General features: G+C 42.7%; 1 protein-coding gene across 1 annotated transcript; it reads right to left on the minus strand.

The window, feature by feature from the left end:
* Window positions 1–153: 153 nt before the first annotated feature.
* inppl1b (inositol polyphosphate phosphatase-like 1b) lies at window positions 154–16821 on the minus strand. The gene is made up of 27 exons (XM_085789523.1): window positions 15619–16821; window positions 14285–14348; window positions 12291–12429; window positions 12047–12167; window positions 11209–11349; window positions 10954–11041; window positions 10728–10805; window positions 10365–10502; window positions 10097–10211; window positions 9411–9511; window positions 9222–9324; window positions 8928–9124; window positions 7705–7822; window positions 7452–7548; window positions 7196–7334; window positions 6986–7085; window positions 6709–6797; window positions 5790–5871; window positions 5230–5319; window positions 5017–5130; window positions 4839–4927; window positions 4660–4747; window positions 4084–4236; window positions 3590–3671; window positions 2667–3462; window positions 2087–2202; window positions 154–970 (listed from the first exon to the last, which is right to left on the minus strand). Exons 1-27 carry the CDS (start codon window positions 15753–15755, stop codon window positions 877–879), a joined length of 3669 nt encoding a protein of 1222 aa, XP_085645649.1. The 5' UTR covers window positions 15756–16821; the 3' UTR covers window positions 154–876.
* Window positions 16822–18624: the final 1803 nt, after the last annotated feature.

Raw genomic sequence — 18624 nt, forward strand, 5'->3', positions numbered from 1 at the left:
AATATAATCAAACTGCAGTATCAAAACAGGCTCCACCTCAGCTCCAGGTGACATTTAACGCCCTACGAGCAGGACAGGGTGACGATGTGTCCGGAGCAAGGAAATATAGGAGACATGCTTGACAGAATGAAACAAACACTTGTGCTTGCTCGGTGACAGTCAAGAGTTGCTTTATGCACTTTACTTTATAAAGGCTGCATAAAACATACACAGTGGGCATAGGAACTGATTAAGTGACATGATAACGACAGTAGGAGACAGTAAATAAAATGAGATATGGCAGGTCCTTCTACACAAACTTTACAGACAATGTTCCAGTAGATAAGTACAGCTATGGATTTTATGCTCCATAAATTTAATAGAGGGCTTTTACAAGCTCAGGTCCAGGCTCAATAATAGCAGAATAATGCAGAGCACACAGTAGGAGGGATGAAGGTGAATGGTAAACACTAGCCTTGAGTGAACACTGGAAATTGAAGAACTACATTTTTATAGTCATTTAAAAATCATTAAAACAAAAATCGATAAGACCTTGATACCATAATAAGCAGCTGTGTATGTGTCAGTAACTAGAGATACATATCAAGGCTTCCCATTCATATCACCCACCTCTCATTATCTGTCAAGATGGATCGATGAATGAAGCAGCCTGTGCAATGAGTGCTCCCTATGCTGTGTTCCCTTTGTTGTGTTGACACAGACAAACTATTGTTGCAGTATTGATTGAGTCAAGGAAAATATGGCAGGGCTGAGGTAAAATCCAGCTGTTCTGATTGATATCTTGATCAGTCTGTCTTCTCCTCCAGTTCTTCCAGTTCAGAATGAGCAGACTGCTGGGGCTTTTTGTACCATCGATGTTTGTCACGTCCTTGTCTGTCAGTTCCAGTTCCTGGGCAGGTTCTCAAGGATCCTGCGCCGGTGCGAGGGGTTCATCACTCCTGCAGCACACAGATCCTCCTCCGTGATGCCGCTGTGGGAGTCGGACAAGGTAGAAAGAGATATACACTATAAGACATATGGGTAAATATTGGATTTTTTGGGGGGATTTTTTTTTTCACTTAACCTGAATGGACAGGTTCATCTTAAAGTATTAAACACTTCACACATGCCCATTGAAAATGTTTTTTGCTAGCTGTAAGAATTCCTCCTTTTCTGACTGTAGTTAAAAATCCCTCTCCAACATGCTTCCAGTGTAAATGATAGAGGACAAAATCCATTCTAGTCACTCCGAAGTCTGACCTAATCAGATAAGGAGGGTATCTTAAAATGTTAGTCTTTTAGTATGAAATTCCCTCTTTGTGTTACTATCCCTCCACCACAGCTCAACACAGAAACACTGCTGTCAAAGGAAAACAGAAATTTGGTGTCTCTGGACTCAGACCACTTGGGCCTCACATGAACTTAAACTATAAAGTATGAATCATGTTTATGCACAGGACATTTGTGATGGATTTGATCCACTATAATTTACACTGGAAGTGCATTAGCAAAAAAAAACTGTTATGTTAAGTCACCTCACTCAGATGTGCATGACTGTCACATGAAGTCTAGTAATCTAATTAGGCCTTCAACTGGCTATTTCAAGTGTCTTGTGAAAACCAAGTGTATGTCCACAAACAAGTGTATGTTTCTTATATGGGAAGGATGTTGATGTTTTCACTTACTAATCATGTCAAGTCACGTGCGCTATATATTTTTATTCTGGTGTTCTTGTGTGTTTTAATTCTGTGAAGCAGACCAACCAATGAATTTAACTGTGGGTTTTGGTAGTGGCCGCACCATTGTTACCGTCAACACTGCAAATAATAGAGCTTATTCAGGTGCTCTGTACATATATATATATAGAGAGAGAGACTAGTGACTCAAAGAGGGGGGTGTTTGTGGGCATGCTCTAGATTAGTGTGTGTGATTATTTGTGTCACGACCTGTCCTACTCAGTTGTGGCGGCTGCTCCACACAGGCTCCCTCACCTCTGTCTTAACTTACTGGCACAAATAACTATTAAAACCCCTCTATGTTGTGTGGTAACAGTAATCACCTACATAAGTACCGCTTGTTGACTTGATCTTAATTAAAATCGTTTTACCTGAAGTAATCCAGATCATCCCAGCCATTGAGGCTGAGTCCCAGGGTGTACTTCTGAAGACCCAGAGCACTGAGAAGCTCCCGCACTGTCTCTGGTGCTCCTTGGAGGACAGACACCTGCATTGAGATAAAACAGACAGATTTTTTTTTTTACATGGAACCAGGAGTCAGATCGCTACGCAATTGGATCAAGTCAACTGGACTTTGTTTTGTCTTTGAAGACGTTTCGCCCCTTATCCAAGTGGCTTCTTCAGTTCGTGTAGGACTGGCAAGTCTGAAAAATGGTGGATTACTCAGATATTTAAGCTCTGTGAGGGTGACACCCCCCGAGACTCATGCTGAGTCTGACAATCGTCCAATTAGAGCTTAAATACCTGAGTCATCCACCATTTTTCAGACTAGCCAGTCTAGTCTAGACGAACCAATGAAGCCACTTGGATGAGTGAAACGTCTTCAAAGACAAAACCAAGTCCAGTTAACTTGATTCAGTTGCCTAGAGATGCCTTTGACTTGAACAAATGAGAATTTGCACAGACAGGAGTCAGATCTTTCATAAACTGTCTTCGAGAGCAGCATCGTACCTCCTTCTCCCAGCAGTAGCCTCTGTCTCCGTGCATTGAGGGGCCATTTCTATAATTTGGCCTCTGGTTTGGTATGGACGGGCTTCTCTGCTGTGTGGGGAAGAAGTCTACTTCGCTGAGGGACTTGGCAATTTGCAAAGCGGTGAGGGAGTTGTCCCCTGTAGGCCCGGGTGGCTGATGATCCACCACCCAGGAGGCAGAAACCTGACAGTGTGCTACGTGTGTGGGGGTGTAGGGGAAAGCTGACGGCGCCTTGGCTGCCCGCAGAGGACTGGTCCTCTCTGGGAGAAGCTGATGTTGATCCCTTCTGGTTTTTTCCCTGATGATTGCTGAGTGATTCATATACAGGTTCCTCAGGTTCTTCTCGGGCAGTATGGAGTCCTGAACAACGTTTTTACCTTGGTATTTGTCTCTGAGTTGTGAAGTCTGTTCCTGGTACTGCGTGATGGCGTTGCTTGAGGGTGGAGGAATGGGAGAAGGGTCTTTAGCAGGGAAAAGCTGATAGGAGGAGTTGGTTTGGGGAGTGTGAAGGTCATTGGTCGAAGTGTACTGGGGCAGAATGGCTGGAATTTCAATCTCTGTGAAGTCCGATCTGCGACATGGTCTCCTGTCGAAGCCCTGACGTCCTGAGATTTTTGGGAGCTGCAAGGCCTCGTTACCGGACCAGATCACCTGAGGGTCCCTTTGCTGCGGGACAGCCTCCTCCACCCTGCGCGCCACTGACACACCTTCGAAGATGAAGTAGGCAGGATTGGTGTAGCTGCTCGGAGTTAGTTTTGGAGGAACTGCAGAGGACCTGTAATGAATAAACAGGTCTTAAATTAATTTCAACTAGACTATGAGATGATAAAATGAAATCTCTGAATCACTGAAGGCTTTCTGCTGCTGGACACTGATGCTCAGAAACATTAAGAGGTCCTCACCTATTGATTGGAAGCCGCGTCGGCGCAGGAGACATGTGTCCCCTCCCGGGACGTTTATCATCTTTCTCAAAACAGAACCACTCTGAAAAAGTTAAATCACAAAGAATTAATTGATAATACATTTTGTCAACCTTGTCAAAAGTCTGTGTGGTGCATGTAGGACAAAAGCTACGTCAGTTTGCAATCGCACAGCATGGTGGTGATTGTGTGTGACTGATATCTGACCTGGTGCCATAATACCCATCTGTCCTGTGTCAGTGTCTCAGGATGCATCTGGTCAGGGTCAGTCAATCAGGAGCCAAAAGAGGAAGCGGTCGATAGATACCAGCAAGTGTAAAGCCAAGCCAGGGATCATTGAGGAACCAAATAGAGGAAGCAATGTGAGACTCACAGGAGAGTCAAAGAAAGCAGTGACAGTGGAGATGAAAGTTTAGTGGGAAGTGATAGTGCAAGCGAGGCAGAGATTAGGAAAGCACCAGTTCCTGCTGACCTACCATAGATCTTTTCCCGCGTTGCTCGCCTGTCCTTGGGGACATGGACCCTGACCCGTCCTCTGATGGAGCCCATCTCCTCGCCTCGGTGACTCAGAAATGTCTCGAACTGCTCTGATGCACGAGTAAGCGAACGCAGAGCGACACAGCATTCACCTTTAAAAGAAAAAAAAAGAATTTTTAAACATGTATTGATCAGATCAATGGTACATTTCATCCTGAAACGCAACAAAGATGTAGAGTGCAGCCGATCCATTCACATCCATCCTTCCTTACTGTAGGTGTGGACATACTAGTTGTTCAACTATATTGATGTGATTTGGAAGAAAACTTAAGTAATCAATACACTTTGCAATGAACTTTATTCTTTTGCATATAAATGAAAGACAAGCAGATCTTGTTTTGATAATAGTTGTCAATGTAAATGTTCTCAAATAATGTATCACCTCTGAAGAGATGAGTAAAACATATTGAAACTATCTGGATTAGTAGATAACAACCAACCAGTTATCAATATAGAGTTATTTATCTATTATTAGTATTGTTAATTAAGACAAATTAATTTGCCATGTGACCAACCGTACGACTCAAATCCATCACATGACTTGACAGAGAGCAACAGGTGCTGATCCTGAAGGTATTCCATGTCAGACAGGACTGGAAGAAGCTATGACAGACATGCAGAGCACAAGTTAACAATTGTGACTTCAAAGAGGAACGATATTTTTGGCCATTTTCAAACAGACTGAGCCTTTAACCTTGGGCAGTTGTTTGAACGACCAGCCCAGTTTGAGAAAGCCAGGAACATCACAGCCCTGTGAGTCATTCTCACTTGAGCGTCTTGTCTCTGCAAAAAAAAGAGACGAGTGACTTTCTGCCACCCTGTTGCCTAATGGTTAACGCAATTGAAAATGTCGTTTTGTTGCAGTGCCATACCTTCAAGGCAAGATGAATGAAACTCAATGAAGAACTTTGCTTTGCTTGCCGTTTTCACAATTGCCTCCACGCCTTCAAGCTCTATCCAGGCCCTCTCCATGCCTGGATTTGGATCTGTGCGAGACAAATTCGTGACAATACTGTCCAGTCAATGACCACATTCAGTCATATTCTAATTATGCTTCTCAGTGGCCACAACAACAATGACAGCACCTGTTTTGGAGCTAGACTGTGACGTGACTCCCACTTGGAACGTGGCGAAAACAGGTGAGTGATCGCTTGTAAAGATGTCATCTGTGCAACCTGGTAACAGACAATCCACAATATTACTTCACTAGTATGATCACAGACACAACACCAAGTAATATATAGTTACTGTGACTAACATTATGTAACAACTTCTGTCCAGACGTGAGCTTCCAGCCAGAAGAATGATTTAGGAGGTGAAAGGTTGTTGTGTTTGTACCCAGTCCTTGTTATGTTTTGTCAGTTTGCTGAGGTTAGTCAGAAAACCGAAGTTCGGGCAAAGTTTGAGGAAATGACTCTGTTTCTTGATAGACCACAGACCAGGATGTAGAGCATGGCCGTTTTTTGAGGATTGCTCCCATTTTACAGAGAAAAACAAAGACCACAGATATCTAATTTGAGAATTCTGCAGAAAGTCCTTTGTCTTTGCACTTTTGTTGCTGCTCTCCTGCATTTTGTTTATGCCCAACTTCACTGTTTACTTTTCTACTTTTTTATTTTATTTTTATGAAATCATCAGATCTTACCATATGCAGTGCATATTATGTGCGTCTCCGGGTAGGACTTCCACAGAATCCTATCACACCATGATGGCACATTGACTCGTACCTACAGAGACAGATTTTGGTGAAAAGAAGAAAAAAAATCCACAACATGTTTGTATGTTTGTGTTTCTGAAGGCTGCTTTCAATCTGTCATGCCAGACATTCCTCTCTTAGACGAGGCTAATTCTTAGCCTCCTATTTTTAGTGATCACAGCAGCTGCTTTCAAAGCCATCAGCCATCCCCAACAGACCCCTGAAAGGCCACATTTCCGAGCTTGAAAGAAGTTTTAACCCCAGAGCCATGACTGAACTGAACTCCAGGAACACTAATGTTATGCCCTTCCAACACAACACTACGTCTTCTTATACAGGTACCTCATCGAAACAGCACCTGACGTACGCTCTGTTTCTGCATTTATATATTAAACTGTTCTATCTGCTTTCCTCTGCTTACCTACATACACTAAGTAGGTGTGTGTATGGAAGAATGAACATGTAAAATACTTTCAGGATCTACACAGAAATTTTTATTGTACAACAGTGTGTAATGACAGTAAAGGCACATTTGTCCATTCTAATCTATTAGTGACATATGTAAAAACATCTTAAGATGTGAGTGAAGAGTAAACTCAGAATACAATGATCTTCAACAACCTGATAAAACAGGGCTATGAGTATAAAACCATTACAGCTCTGTGAGGCTGCACTTGGATCTTCTTGTTATTGTGTGCGATCCATGAACACACACACTTTCTCACACTATCCTCACACTTTTGACAGAGGTGTAGATATTGTTTTCATTGTCAATATGTATCTTCTGCCGTGCACATGAAGCAATCTTTTTGATGTACATGCGAAATCAGCTTTTCTGCGGTGCTTTTGGTTACAAGAAACGACTCACCCCTGAAGTCTTGTACTTCTGCCACAGGTAGCAGTCTCTAGAGCCCCGTTCATACCGATAGGTCGGTGGAAATGCAATCTTTTCTTCCTCTTAATCATGATAAACAGACAAAATTGCAAAGTGAGCTAAAAAGCTGAATCAAGATGAAATGTTACTATATTTTTTCATCATTTATTGTGTAATTGTAATCACATTTAAGTGCTTACGAAACAACCGTATGGCATTGTGTTTCTAGCTCTAAATATAGGTCAACAGTCAACACAAAATTGAAACTCACTGAAATTGAGGAAGGCCTTCCTCTTGTGCCTCTCCCTGGTCAGCTGATCTGCACACATGAGCTCCTCGAACTCTCTCTTAGACACGTGTTTCAAGATGTCCTGGAGTCAGGAAGGACCAGAGACAAACTCAAATGACTATGATGCCGCATCAAGCCACGTTAAAAAAACAGAACAATGAATGATAAAGAAATAATAACAGCCCGTCTGACCTGCACGTCTAAGTCGAGCCTGTAGTTGAGGTCACCACACCAGAAGAGGTGAGTGAAGCGCAGGCTGATGTCGAAGGGCCCGAGCTGTTTGTCGCCCAGAGAAAGCAGACGGAGGATGTCCACAAAGTTCTGGTTCCTCCTGCACATTACATACATTGACAGATAAAGACATGTATTTGTAATACAGCACAGATGTGACACAGGAGCACACCCACACGGTCCCTTACTTATGTGTACATACAAAGCTTTCATGTACCTCAGCACTTTCTCACTTCCAGAGGTCAGGTGACAGTTAACGAACCCAAAAGATGTTCCATTGTAGAGGAATGAGACCCCAACAGCCCCTTTGTTTCCTGAAACAACAGAAATACTCACCCTCAGACCTCTATGATGATAAAAACACATTTGTCCTGTAAATCATACATTTATATGTCTCATTTCTTGCTGTCAGCCCTAATGTTAATAATATTTAGTGTATTTGCTCTGTGTGTTTGTACTGGGCAGCCTACCCAACGTGTTCCCCAAGCCAGTCTTCACACTGGCCGTGTTCACATGGCTGATGCGACTCTCGTGCTCCGGCCTCACAAACACAGCCAGCCTCATATTCCAAAGGGACTGTACTGCCACCTGCAGGACATTAGCTGACATTACAAAAGATGAAAAGCAGTTTCCAACTAATTACAGATTACCCAATGGGTTTCACCCATTTCTGATGAAGTCAGGTTCTTTTGATAATTAGCACAGATATTTACATGACATATATATTAGGACACACCCCTGCAAGAACACAGATGATAAAATATGAGAAACTTGCACAATCCTTTCCTATAATTTGCTGAGATGCTGCTAAATCATAATAATTCAGTTTTACATAGAGGTGGGTGCCTTTTGGAATGTCAAAGAAGTGTTTTCATTATTTTACACAATATTATACAACAAATGAAGTACCGATTTATGTGGCGTTAAATACCACTTTTGCTACACGAAAAGGCTGACCTCACCATTACACATAAGACTGAAATTTGTACATCTTCCTCTTCAGACAGTAATCTGTTGAAATGTCTTTAGTTTATGTTCAGATATTTTTTTTAATATATATTTTTCTCAGATCCTAGCTTTATAGTACATGTTTTTTGTTATTTGGCACATATTCTTTTGAAGAGTAAAATTAGACTATGCAATATCAGATCATGTAAAAGTTTTTCAAAATTGCAGACCTGTGTGAATGTTTTGGAAGCATCAAGATTTAATTTTTCTGTGAGTAAATTGTGGGAAAATGTGGGAATTTTTTTTTATTTTAAATCATCTTTATTACACACAATTTAAAAAAAAAAAAGTTTTAAATGTCACTGTGAAAACACGTGTTGCACGAGTGAATCTGATGATTTTGAAATAAAATTCCTTAGATTGTGCAATGAATCCTATCAGTAAAGTGATACTTCGTTTTCTCTTCTCTACTGTTTTAGTATCAGACTTCTTCAACATCCTAGGACTCTCAACAGACTGTAAAAACTTGACACAGTTTATCAGGTCACACAGCTCCCTCTGCAGCCGCACAAGGCTTTGTGCAACTCAGTGGAGCCCTGAACTCTTCTAGCCATGTAACTTTGTAACTCTTTCTTCAGTAACATACAGTATAATAGCTGCATGGACAATTGCCTCTTTCTGCACAAAAAAAATAACAGTTAAAGATGAAAACAACAACAAAAAAAACGCAAAAAGGGGGAATTACTTGTTTGAAGTCAATGTTAGTGTAGCTGTGAAGAGTTGCTTTGATATGTTCTGTCCACTCTCTCTCCCCCTGAGGGTTTTCTTGAGTCCCCAGTGCGTAGATGTCATGAGGGAGCAGGGCAGTCGACTCGTCGGGGGTGTGTCCCAGACCACAGCAGGTCACCCATGTCTTCAGGCTGCGAGGAGGAGGGGAGCCACCTGAGCACAGAGCACGAGATGATAAATCATCAAAATAACCTTTGACGTCTACTTCAGAGTCTTTTCTAAAAGATACTGTCATCACATTTATTCTTACCCATATTCCAAGTGCCAACGAACACAGAGATCATATCAGGTTCAGTCAGCTGAGAGTGCCTGGTTTTCATCATTTGGAGGAGTTGGCAGAAGGAGTCACGTTTCTGAAAGACATGAGAGTCTGTCAGTGAATCGTGGGAGAGAAAACACTGAATTCCAGCGAGTAGTGAAACTGATCATCTCGTCTTACTCGTGAACTCTCGAACGTCATCTCCCGGGGTGTGTTGTGATGACTGTCGACCACCATGCGTACCTTGGCTGGACTGCTCTGGAACTTGACAATCTGAAGGACTGATGGACAATGGTTCAGTATATTTGCACGCAAGAGAAACGTTCAAGGGATAGTTCAACATTTTGGCAAATTGTCCCATTGCCATAATCCCTATAGTCATAGCAGTAGGTTCGTTACCTTTAATTGTTGGTGCAAGCTATTTTTAGAACGGCGGAGCAGAGCCGTGAGCTGCTCAGAGCTACGCTACGGAGGCTCATGGGATTTCTTAGTTTCCCTCATCAAACTCATCAAATAGACAATCCAACAACTCCAAAACGCTCTGGTGGACAAGTTGTGACCTGCACATTCACCACGCTATGTGATAATAACAGAACGTTACCAGACAGAGTTGTTTTAGAGGTAAATACAGAGACTGCTTGATGAAAAACTGTCCCTGAAGGCAACGCGCATCAGCGGTTTGCATGAATTTACCTCTAAAACAACTCTGTCTGGTAACGTTCTGTTAGTATCTCATAGCGTGGTGAATGTGCAGGTCACAACTTGTCCACCAGAGCAGTTTGGTGTTGTTGGATTGTGTATTTGATGAGTTTGCCAAAATGTTGAACTATCCCTTTAAAGAAGCTAAAAAGGAAAAATTTTCTTACTTCTGTCGTGCGAGACCCTCTCTATACCAAACGAACCAGCTTTCCTGTCGAAAAGCAGCACTCCTGTGTCCACATCAACAGAAAGCACCTGTCTGCCATACCTCACCATCTTCACCTGACAACACAGAGAAATACACTTACTAATACATACAAGACTGGTGGTACTACGTTTCTCACTATGTGTCACATATTTTCAATATAACCGAATAACAAGCGTTTGCAGACTTTTGTGTTTCTACGCTGTCGTGGCTTTTTCAGCCTGGTTTACCTGAAAGGAGTGGACTGGAGTCTGTCTGTCATGGTTCTTTACAGGTTGTATGTTGGCGGGTGCTGGTTCAGGCGGAGGTGGAGTAGGCTGCACTGCCAGATTGTGATTAGTCACCGCATCTTGTAGCGCTTTTAACACCTTTATAGGAGAAGAATTCTAGGTGTTAGATTACAATTTATCTATTTTTGTCCATTACAAGTTTTTTTTTATCTGTTTTTGGAATATCACCTCTCCCAGATAAATAACCAAAATGAATGTTAAAGGGCAGAGGACAAAAGTGGATTTTATCAGTGTCTTGAAAATAATGACTTTTCAGGAATAACAGACATTTCCAGTTTGAAATATAAAGTATATCAAACGTACCTTTTTCTCCAGTGAAGACAGGAGGCTGACCAATGCTGAAATCTTACACAGCAAGGTGTCGATCTCCATCTCTGGACCCTTGTTCCAAAGAGACAAAGACAGATCGAAGTAGTTAATGCATATAAGTGTTGTTTCAGATTACCACCTTTTACCTAACACGGTTCTGGATTAATTTTTTAGTGACAGTAATTTCAGAGGCATAATGACTGGTTTATGTTTACTGTACCTGTGCCTTGGTGTGTGTCAAAGAGCAGCTAGGATGGTCGAAGACCTTGGCCAGAGTTTCCAGACTTGAGAGAGTCAGGTCAATCTCGCTGTAGGGTGGATCAATACACAACTTTTATTTCATCAGCACATGTGAATATCAGTCCTTTTTCAAAAGCAGTGTATAGTATGCAATACTAATGCCCAACAAAACCTCCATCAATTGCACTCTCCACATTGGGTTCACCCTTAACATTGAGAGCAGCATGTTACCAACCTGTTCAGGCCTTGGCAGGCAGTGCCCAGAGTGCGCTTGAGGTGGAATAGAGTCGTTGCTCCTTTATGCACATTCTCAATGTCGAGAGGCAGCTCACTGAAGAGGTAGTCATTGAGCAGACCAATCACATCGCCCGCAGTACTGTAAACAAAATAAAACAGGCAAAATTCAGGCTGGATTTTGCTTTTGCTCATATATGATACGTGAAAAAGTGGACAAATACGATAGATAGATAGATAGATAGATAGATAGATAGATAGATAGATAGATAGATAGATAGATAGATAGATAGATAGATAGATAGATAGATAGATAGATAGATAGATAGATAGATAGATAGATAGATAGATAGATAGATAGATAGATAGATAGATAGATAGATAGATAGATAGATAGACAGACAGATAGACAGACAGACAGACAGACAGATATAGATAGATAATGTACTATATCAACTCATTTAATTTTTTATTATTATTAACCTTTGTTTAACCAGGAAAATGACTCATTGAGATGGAAAATCTATTTTCCAAGAGTGCCCTGGCCAAGAAAGCAGCAGCAGCACAACTTAACAGACTAAACAAGAAGTCAGTATTTGTTTATCCATGCTTGATTGCCCTCATGCACATATTTAGATGAATATAACAGATGGCTGACACTGATGTGACACTACAGGTAAACAGAAACATTTATAAACTTGTGTTATTGCTGCTCAAAATACGCAGATAACACCTAGAATGCCGATATATGTTAAGAAAAAATACACATGCAGCATTGACAGGCATCACATGTGTGTGGTACCTGAACACTGTTTTACATTTAAACTGGAAAATCATACCTGGATGTGTTCAGCTCCTGTAATTTATCCAGGAGTGGCGCTGGAGGGCCCGGTTTAGCTGGTGGTCCCAATGAAAGTGCTGTGTTGAAGGAGGCTGGAGCTGAAGGCGGCCTCTCGTCATCTGTGTGTACATGAAACACAATACCAAACATTAACAGTCAGCAGTGAATATTTTAGTTGTGTATTATACAATATGTGCATGTATTTGACATTGTGGGGATTTTTCTGTAATTGGTGGACCCACCTGAGCTCTCATCTCCTGTGTCCGTGTCCCGGGGAACAGGGTAGAGCAGAGGCGTGACAAGGCCTTTGTGGGGATGCTGGTACCCTAATACCAAGTCCTCCAGTGTGCGGAAACAGTTCACCTGCACCCCCTGTGTTGTCTGTGAGAGGTGCATGCAGCAGACGTCTCTGAGCATATGTACTATATACAGTATAATGCTTGATTTGTGTGTGTAAACAGACAGTATCTTCTGCCTACCTACTGTCTACTCCCTGTATAGTAACCCTTTCCTTTCTTAAGCCTTTTTATGAAACAGAGATATGAAGCCTTTTAATAGCCCACTTTTTATAAACTTAATGTTTATATATTATCTTATATATATTGAAAACAAAATGACCTCCCGGTCTTAACACGAAAAGTTCACATGGTTGTTTCTGCACAGGAAGATCACACATCCCCTTGGTAGAACAAAGCAGAAGTATTTATTTGCATGACAGAAAAAGGCACATACAGATGATATGCAGTGATAAAAGGAGTCCCAGGGGGGATTTAGAAAACCGTGCCCCACACCCCACGGGACAGTTGACATCACTGACAGCTACTTCCTGACTACAACAGCAGTTGGCTGTCATGTCTCACTGCGGTCCAACTTTTCCCAGTTTCCAGACTAATGAGCACCCCATCAAAACATGGCGTGGAAGTTTTTACATGCATACGTTCACACATTCAAGCCACACGCACAAATAAGGCTACCCTCAGACTTTCCACAAAAATCTGCACCGCTATACATCAGTGGCACTAAAAGCAGCGCAGGCAAAAAAAAAGAAAAGAAAAGACGATTAAATAAACACACATGCTGTGCACAGGTGCTGGAAATACATACTAGCAGTCACATGCAAAAAGAAAACCCAACATGGCATGCATTAGACCACAATGTAGAGCAAAGTTTTTTTCTGTGTCCTTTTTTTTCATTTTGTGGTTTAGTACTCGAGCTACCTATCTGCTTCTGCCAGGACCTCTTCAAATAGCATTTATACCACAGTTATCTCTTGAAAAGCAATTAAAAAGAAATGAAAAGGAATAAGAGGCGGTGAGGGACAAAATGGGCCCCAAAATATCTCTGTGGCCCTGTTGGAAAAACAAGAAGGCAAGCATGCGACTTGTGAGTTAGTGGAGCAAATCCAGTGAGGGAAAATACGTACTGGAGGTTTATACTGATGGCAGTGGAAAAACAACTGAAATAGCAACAGAGTTTAAGGTCTTCTTTTCAAAGCAGAGGATTTTTCCAAGTCGAGGGCTTGAAAACAGCTGCCAGACAATTGTTATTAAACTCATTATTGGACTTCAATGTGCAGACATGGTTTAAAAAAAAAAAAAAAAAAAAAAAAGGCCACAGTTGATATGCAGTTTCAATCCAGAAAACGCTTATTTCTCGCACTCTCTCGATTTCCCCCACCCACTGTTTGCATGTGTGTGGCTGCAAACTGCGTGCTGGTGTGTTTTCTATGGGCTAATAATTAGGTCATTTGCTGACTAAATGGTCCTCTTCTCAGAGTATCAAAAACAGACACATACCATCACTGGCCTAAGCTGTTCCACATCCAACAGGCTCATTATGTCTAATACAAACACCCCCATACATACACATAACAAATAAGCACATCCATTGGTCAGTGACCTAGTGTGTGGGTTGAGTAGGAATCTCTGAGACATAAAAACAATTTCTCCTCTGTGCTGCTGAGCTCATGCTGCAAGCATGCAGCCACATGGCAGAGATGCCATTCAAACAACAAGGCTGCTGCAGTCGTAACAGAGCCTGCACAGAGATGAAACACAAACAGGTTCCTGTTCTCCTCACAACAGGCAATAACAAACCATTGTTTGATCTCCCCAACTCCATCTGATCGGCCGTGTTTGTCGCTCAGCGTACAGTTTGTGCCAAGGTTTCAGACTATCTATTGTGTTTCTCTTTCCTCTGGTCCTCCCTGTCAGGCATGAGGTTGATAAGCACTCACCTGGACTGCGAGAAGGCCGTCTGCATCGGGAAGAATACGATAGGTGTGAACATGACGCTGGAACCTTTGGAACCCAAACAAAAGAAAAGCTCTGTCATAAATCCAACCACATCCATTAGCCACACCGCTTATCATTACAGGGTCAAAGGGAGCAGAGGATTACTATAAAAAGCATCTGAATAAACATTCAGGAGGGAAGATATGCTTAAATTTGTTGTTTATATGAGGATGTCTAAGTGTAGGCAAAAACATTAACTATCTTAACAAAGACTAAGTTGTTTCAAAGAACGATGTGGCTTATTTTACAATGTGAGATTTATCTGATCTCCATCAGTCACTTCAGAGGAATTTGTTTCAGACAGCACGTAGAGGTGAACGGCACTTTTTTTTAATCAGTCACTGACTGTATGTTGCATGATCAACAAGGAGACGGCTTAATGACTGACTGGACACACATCAAAAGCCTGGAGAGATTTAAGACAATAAAAGAGGGAATGAGATATTGAGCAAAAGAACGAAGGGCAAGAGGGAGCACTGTGAGCGGCCAGGCTCAGCTTTCAGGAATGTATCTGGCTGGGGCTGATGAGCAGTCAGCGTAGTGCGGTCGCTGGAGCTCCCGCCCTCTTCCAGGGGCCCAGAGGAAGAAAGTGGGGGTAAGAAGGGAAACAGGGAGTCCTGAGCCAGAGTTTGCCTGGCTGAGGTGGACTTTGTATGGACAGGACAGTCTGGAGAGGGTGTGTGTGTGTGTGTGTGTGAGGTTGCCCCCACTCTGAATGCAGTGCTTTAGGCCGTAAGAGCTCCTGTGATGCCTGCTGGCAGATGATGGTGAAAGTGATGGATATGACAGGGTGAGTGAAGCTGCTGAATCAATTTACAGATGGGAGCGTTCGGCAGAAATGTTGAGTTTGTAAATAGTTTCCAATCCTACGAGCCAAAAAATTAAAGTTTCACAAGATAATATCATTAAAGTTGTGGTTTCACATTAAGTACAAGTGCTTTCTGTTCCTTCCCAAATAGAGCAGCATTTCCTGAATGAATCATCAAGTCAATACTTTAAAGGAGGTGGAACTCAAAATTAGGCACATGAAGTAATGCTGAATCCCGTCTGAATAAATCATTTGAGTGAGTGAGTCACATTCCCTTATATTTTTGTTTAGCTCGAACAAAAGACGGATGACGCACACTTACATAAACATTTAAGTATATAAAAGCTCTAAGTACCTTGTAAAGTCAATTCTCTTTGATTGTGACATGCAAGATAAACTGCTGTAAGTGTGTGTGTGTGTGTGTGTGTGTGTGTGTGTGTGTGTGTGTGTGTGTGTGTGTGTACTCACAGCAGGCACAGTGCATAGGCTCCTGGCACAGACTCACTGTCTCTCACTAGGTAGCTGCCATCCCTCCCCGCCCGTGCCAGCAAGTCCTCCGCGTGCACACGGCTGATGTCACGATGATACCATGCCGCCGTAGCCATGGCAATCAATGTTGAGAGATAAGTTCATAAAAATCCTCCACATGAGGTGATGAACTTGACATAACACAAGTCTAACAACACGTTTCACTGTGTCAGAATTGCTCAGATGACGCTTGACAGAAGCTGTCACTGAAGTAGCCAGTGCCAGAGCATGCTGAATGGCCTATTTATGTCGTTAAGAACTTTCCCATGATTCCTTTCTTCGTGACCACAGTGTCAAACAGACAACCCAACACCTTGTTTTCATCAGCTAGCACTTCCTGGGTCGCTATTGGTTCCTTGTGGGTCACACATCCTGTTCCACTGTAGGAAGAAAGAAGCATCCAGCTGATCGTGAGGTTTGTCCGCTCTAACGACAGCACTGCTCCCCGCCGCAAGCTCCGGTCCACCTTTTCTGGTAATACCCTCCTGTACCGAGACCCCGGTTCAGTTTTTGGTTGCAGTTTGCTGCACCCAGGTGGGTGTGTTGCTCCAACAAACACGGACCATCCCAGCAGCGCACAGGAGGGAGCGAGGAGGAGGTAGAGGAGGGGGAAAAAAGAGAGCTAGAGGTGCTTGCAGAGTCTGAATGAAGCTGCCAGCCCTGAGGCGATGACGGTGCCTCTAGCTTAACCACAAACACAAGCCCTTCTTCTTGTCCCAAAACAAAAACCCCACATGCAAACAACAGGAAAAGAAGAACCAAGACGGCAAAACAAACAAATCAAGCCGCACACACGGCACCCACACACGCACACAGCAGAGACAGAAACATACCAGATGGAACCCAGTCAGCACTAAAACCAGACAGGCATGCAACAGAAACCAGACTAATTCAAATGATTTCTCAGCTCTGTTGCCATATAAGGGAAAAGGAACACCCTCCAAAAAGTTCAGCTGATGACTGCAGTTGTCTTTGCTTCTTCCAGGCCCAGATTCCATTGAGAGTGTGTCTGGTTGGATGTGGGGCTAATCCGGGGGTCTCACTTTCATACTGGATGTTTGTGTGCTGGCGCGCGCGTGTGAGTGTTTGTGTGTGTGTGTGTGTGTGTGTGTCTGTCTTGTCAGAAGAGTCCCGTCCCGCACTGGCGTGGTCCACAGTGGTTCTTCAGAGCGCTGTCAGAGCACAGAGAGAGAGAGAGAGAGAGAGAGAGGGAGGGAGGGGGCAGAGAGGCAGAGGACAACCCCCGTCAGAGCGCAGGGCAGACAGAGGAAGTGACTCGACATTCCAGATGGCGGACACAGCCAGGAGAATTCTTGAGAGGGGCTAAACTTCACCACCAGTGTGTGAAACAGCAGACTGCTTCCTTTCTCTCTCTCTCTCTCTCTCTCTCTCTCTCTCTCTCTCACTCACTCACTCTCTGCCTCTCACTCTCTCTCCGCCCGTCTCCTTTCTTCTTCTTCTTCCTCCCTCAGCCCCTGCCCCGTCCCTTTCCTCAAATTCCAAACACAAGACACAGCTTCCCCTCTCACAGGTGAGCTTCTCTGCTAGTCCTCACTTTCTTTTCTTGGTTTTAATTAACCTAACTCACTCTCCAGATGTTTTTTGAACCTCTGCCAGGCATATTTACTTTCTTTTTTTGTCATTCCACATGTTAAAAACACAAAAAACTAAAAGTGCGATAATAAATTCCTCTGTCCCAACCTATTTTTTCCCTCCTTTGTCACCCTCCCTAAACTTCCCTTCCCCTTTTGCTCTCTCCTTCCCTCTCAGCAAAACTCTCCATATGGTTATGATCATCCCCAACTTTCTTATTTTTGCCTCCCTAGAAACATCGCCCATTATTCGGCCCTCCTACTTCCCTCCTTCTCCGTTACTTGGAACATATAACTCTGTGGGAAGCTGTTTGGTCCTATATTTGCTGTTCTGCTTCTCACTACTCCGCAGAAATGTGCCGACCACCGACCGCAGCCCCCATAAAACAAACAGACACAAGTCCGTCCACAACTGATGACATATCTTCTTATCCCTTAATCTGTAATCACTTATTCTTGCTATGTGCTCTCTTGCAGCATATAATTGAAATGCATGCAGTACCTTCAGGGCTGCCCAGCTTTGCTTTGAGCTAAATGCTAACATTCAAAAGCTAACATGCTTGTAATGAATTGCTTGTTTACCAGCTGATGTTTAGCGGGGATGTTTACCACAGAGACCGTCTTGTGTTATCCTCGCTAATTAGCACTAAACAAAAGCACCACTGAGGCTGATGGGAATTTGTTTTGCAAGTATTTGCTCATAAACCAAAGTGTTAACCTGAGACTGACCTTGTGCTGGATGAACATTTGAGAGACTACAAACCAAAAGACATTGTCATCTCTAGAGCAGTGCGTGCCATGCAAACACAAGCTGTGGTGCAAATATTTTCTGATAGGGGACTGATAACATTTACTAAAACCACAAAACCCCACCATCATTAGTAAGTATCAGTGCCCCATTTGTCATTCTCAGAAAGAGCAAATGATGTCAGATGCTAATTTGGTTTCTCTCTCTTGTCTTCCACCAGGCAACGACTTGGACAGAAAACTGAGACAGGCACGGGGGACAACAAGATGTGAACCACCTGCTCAATTTCACTTAGATAAGCGTTCGGATTTGAATATATAAATAAACATTCTGTTTAATTTTCAGTAATATTTGTTTCTGTCAAAAATAAAGCAAAGTGAGCTGATGGGTTGCTGTTGTTTTGCTGATAGACAATGGCACTTTCAGGGAAAGATGTTACATTTCTCTATTTTTCAAAGCCACACAGCTAGAAAGGCCACGATTATAATACAAGAGAAAAAAAAATACATTATAGCTTTAAGAAAAAAGAAAACTGTAATTGCACATGGAGATGATCTATGGCCTCCCAGCGGACAAATTTTATGCTCTTGATAGTCTAAAACAGCA

This window comes from Trachurus japonicus, chromosome 10 (assembly GCF_045865225.1).
Source record: "Trachurus japonicus isolate A0001 chromosome 10, Traja_1.0".
Classification (NCBI taxonomy): domain Eukaryota; kingdom Metazoa; phylum Chordata; class Actinopteri; order Carangiformes; family Carangidae; genus Trachurus; species Trachurus japonicus.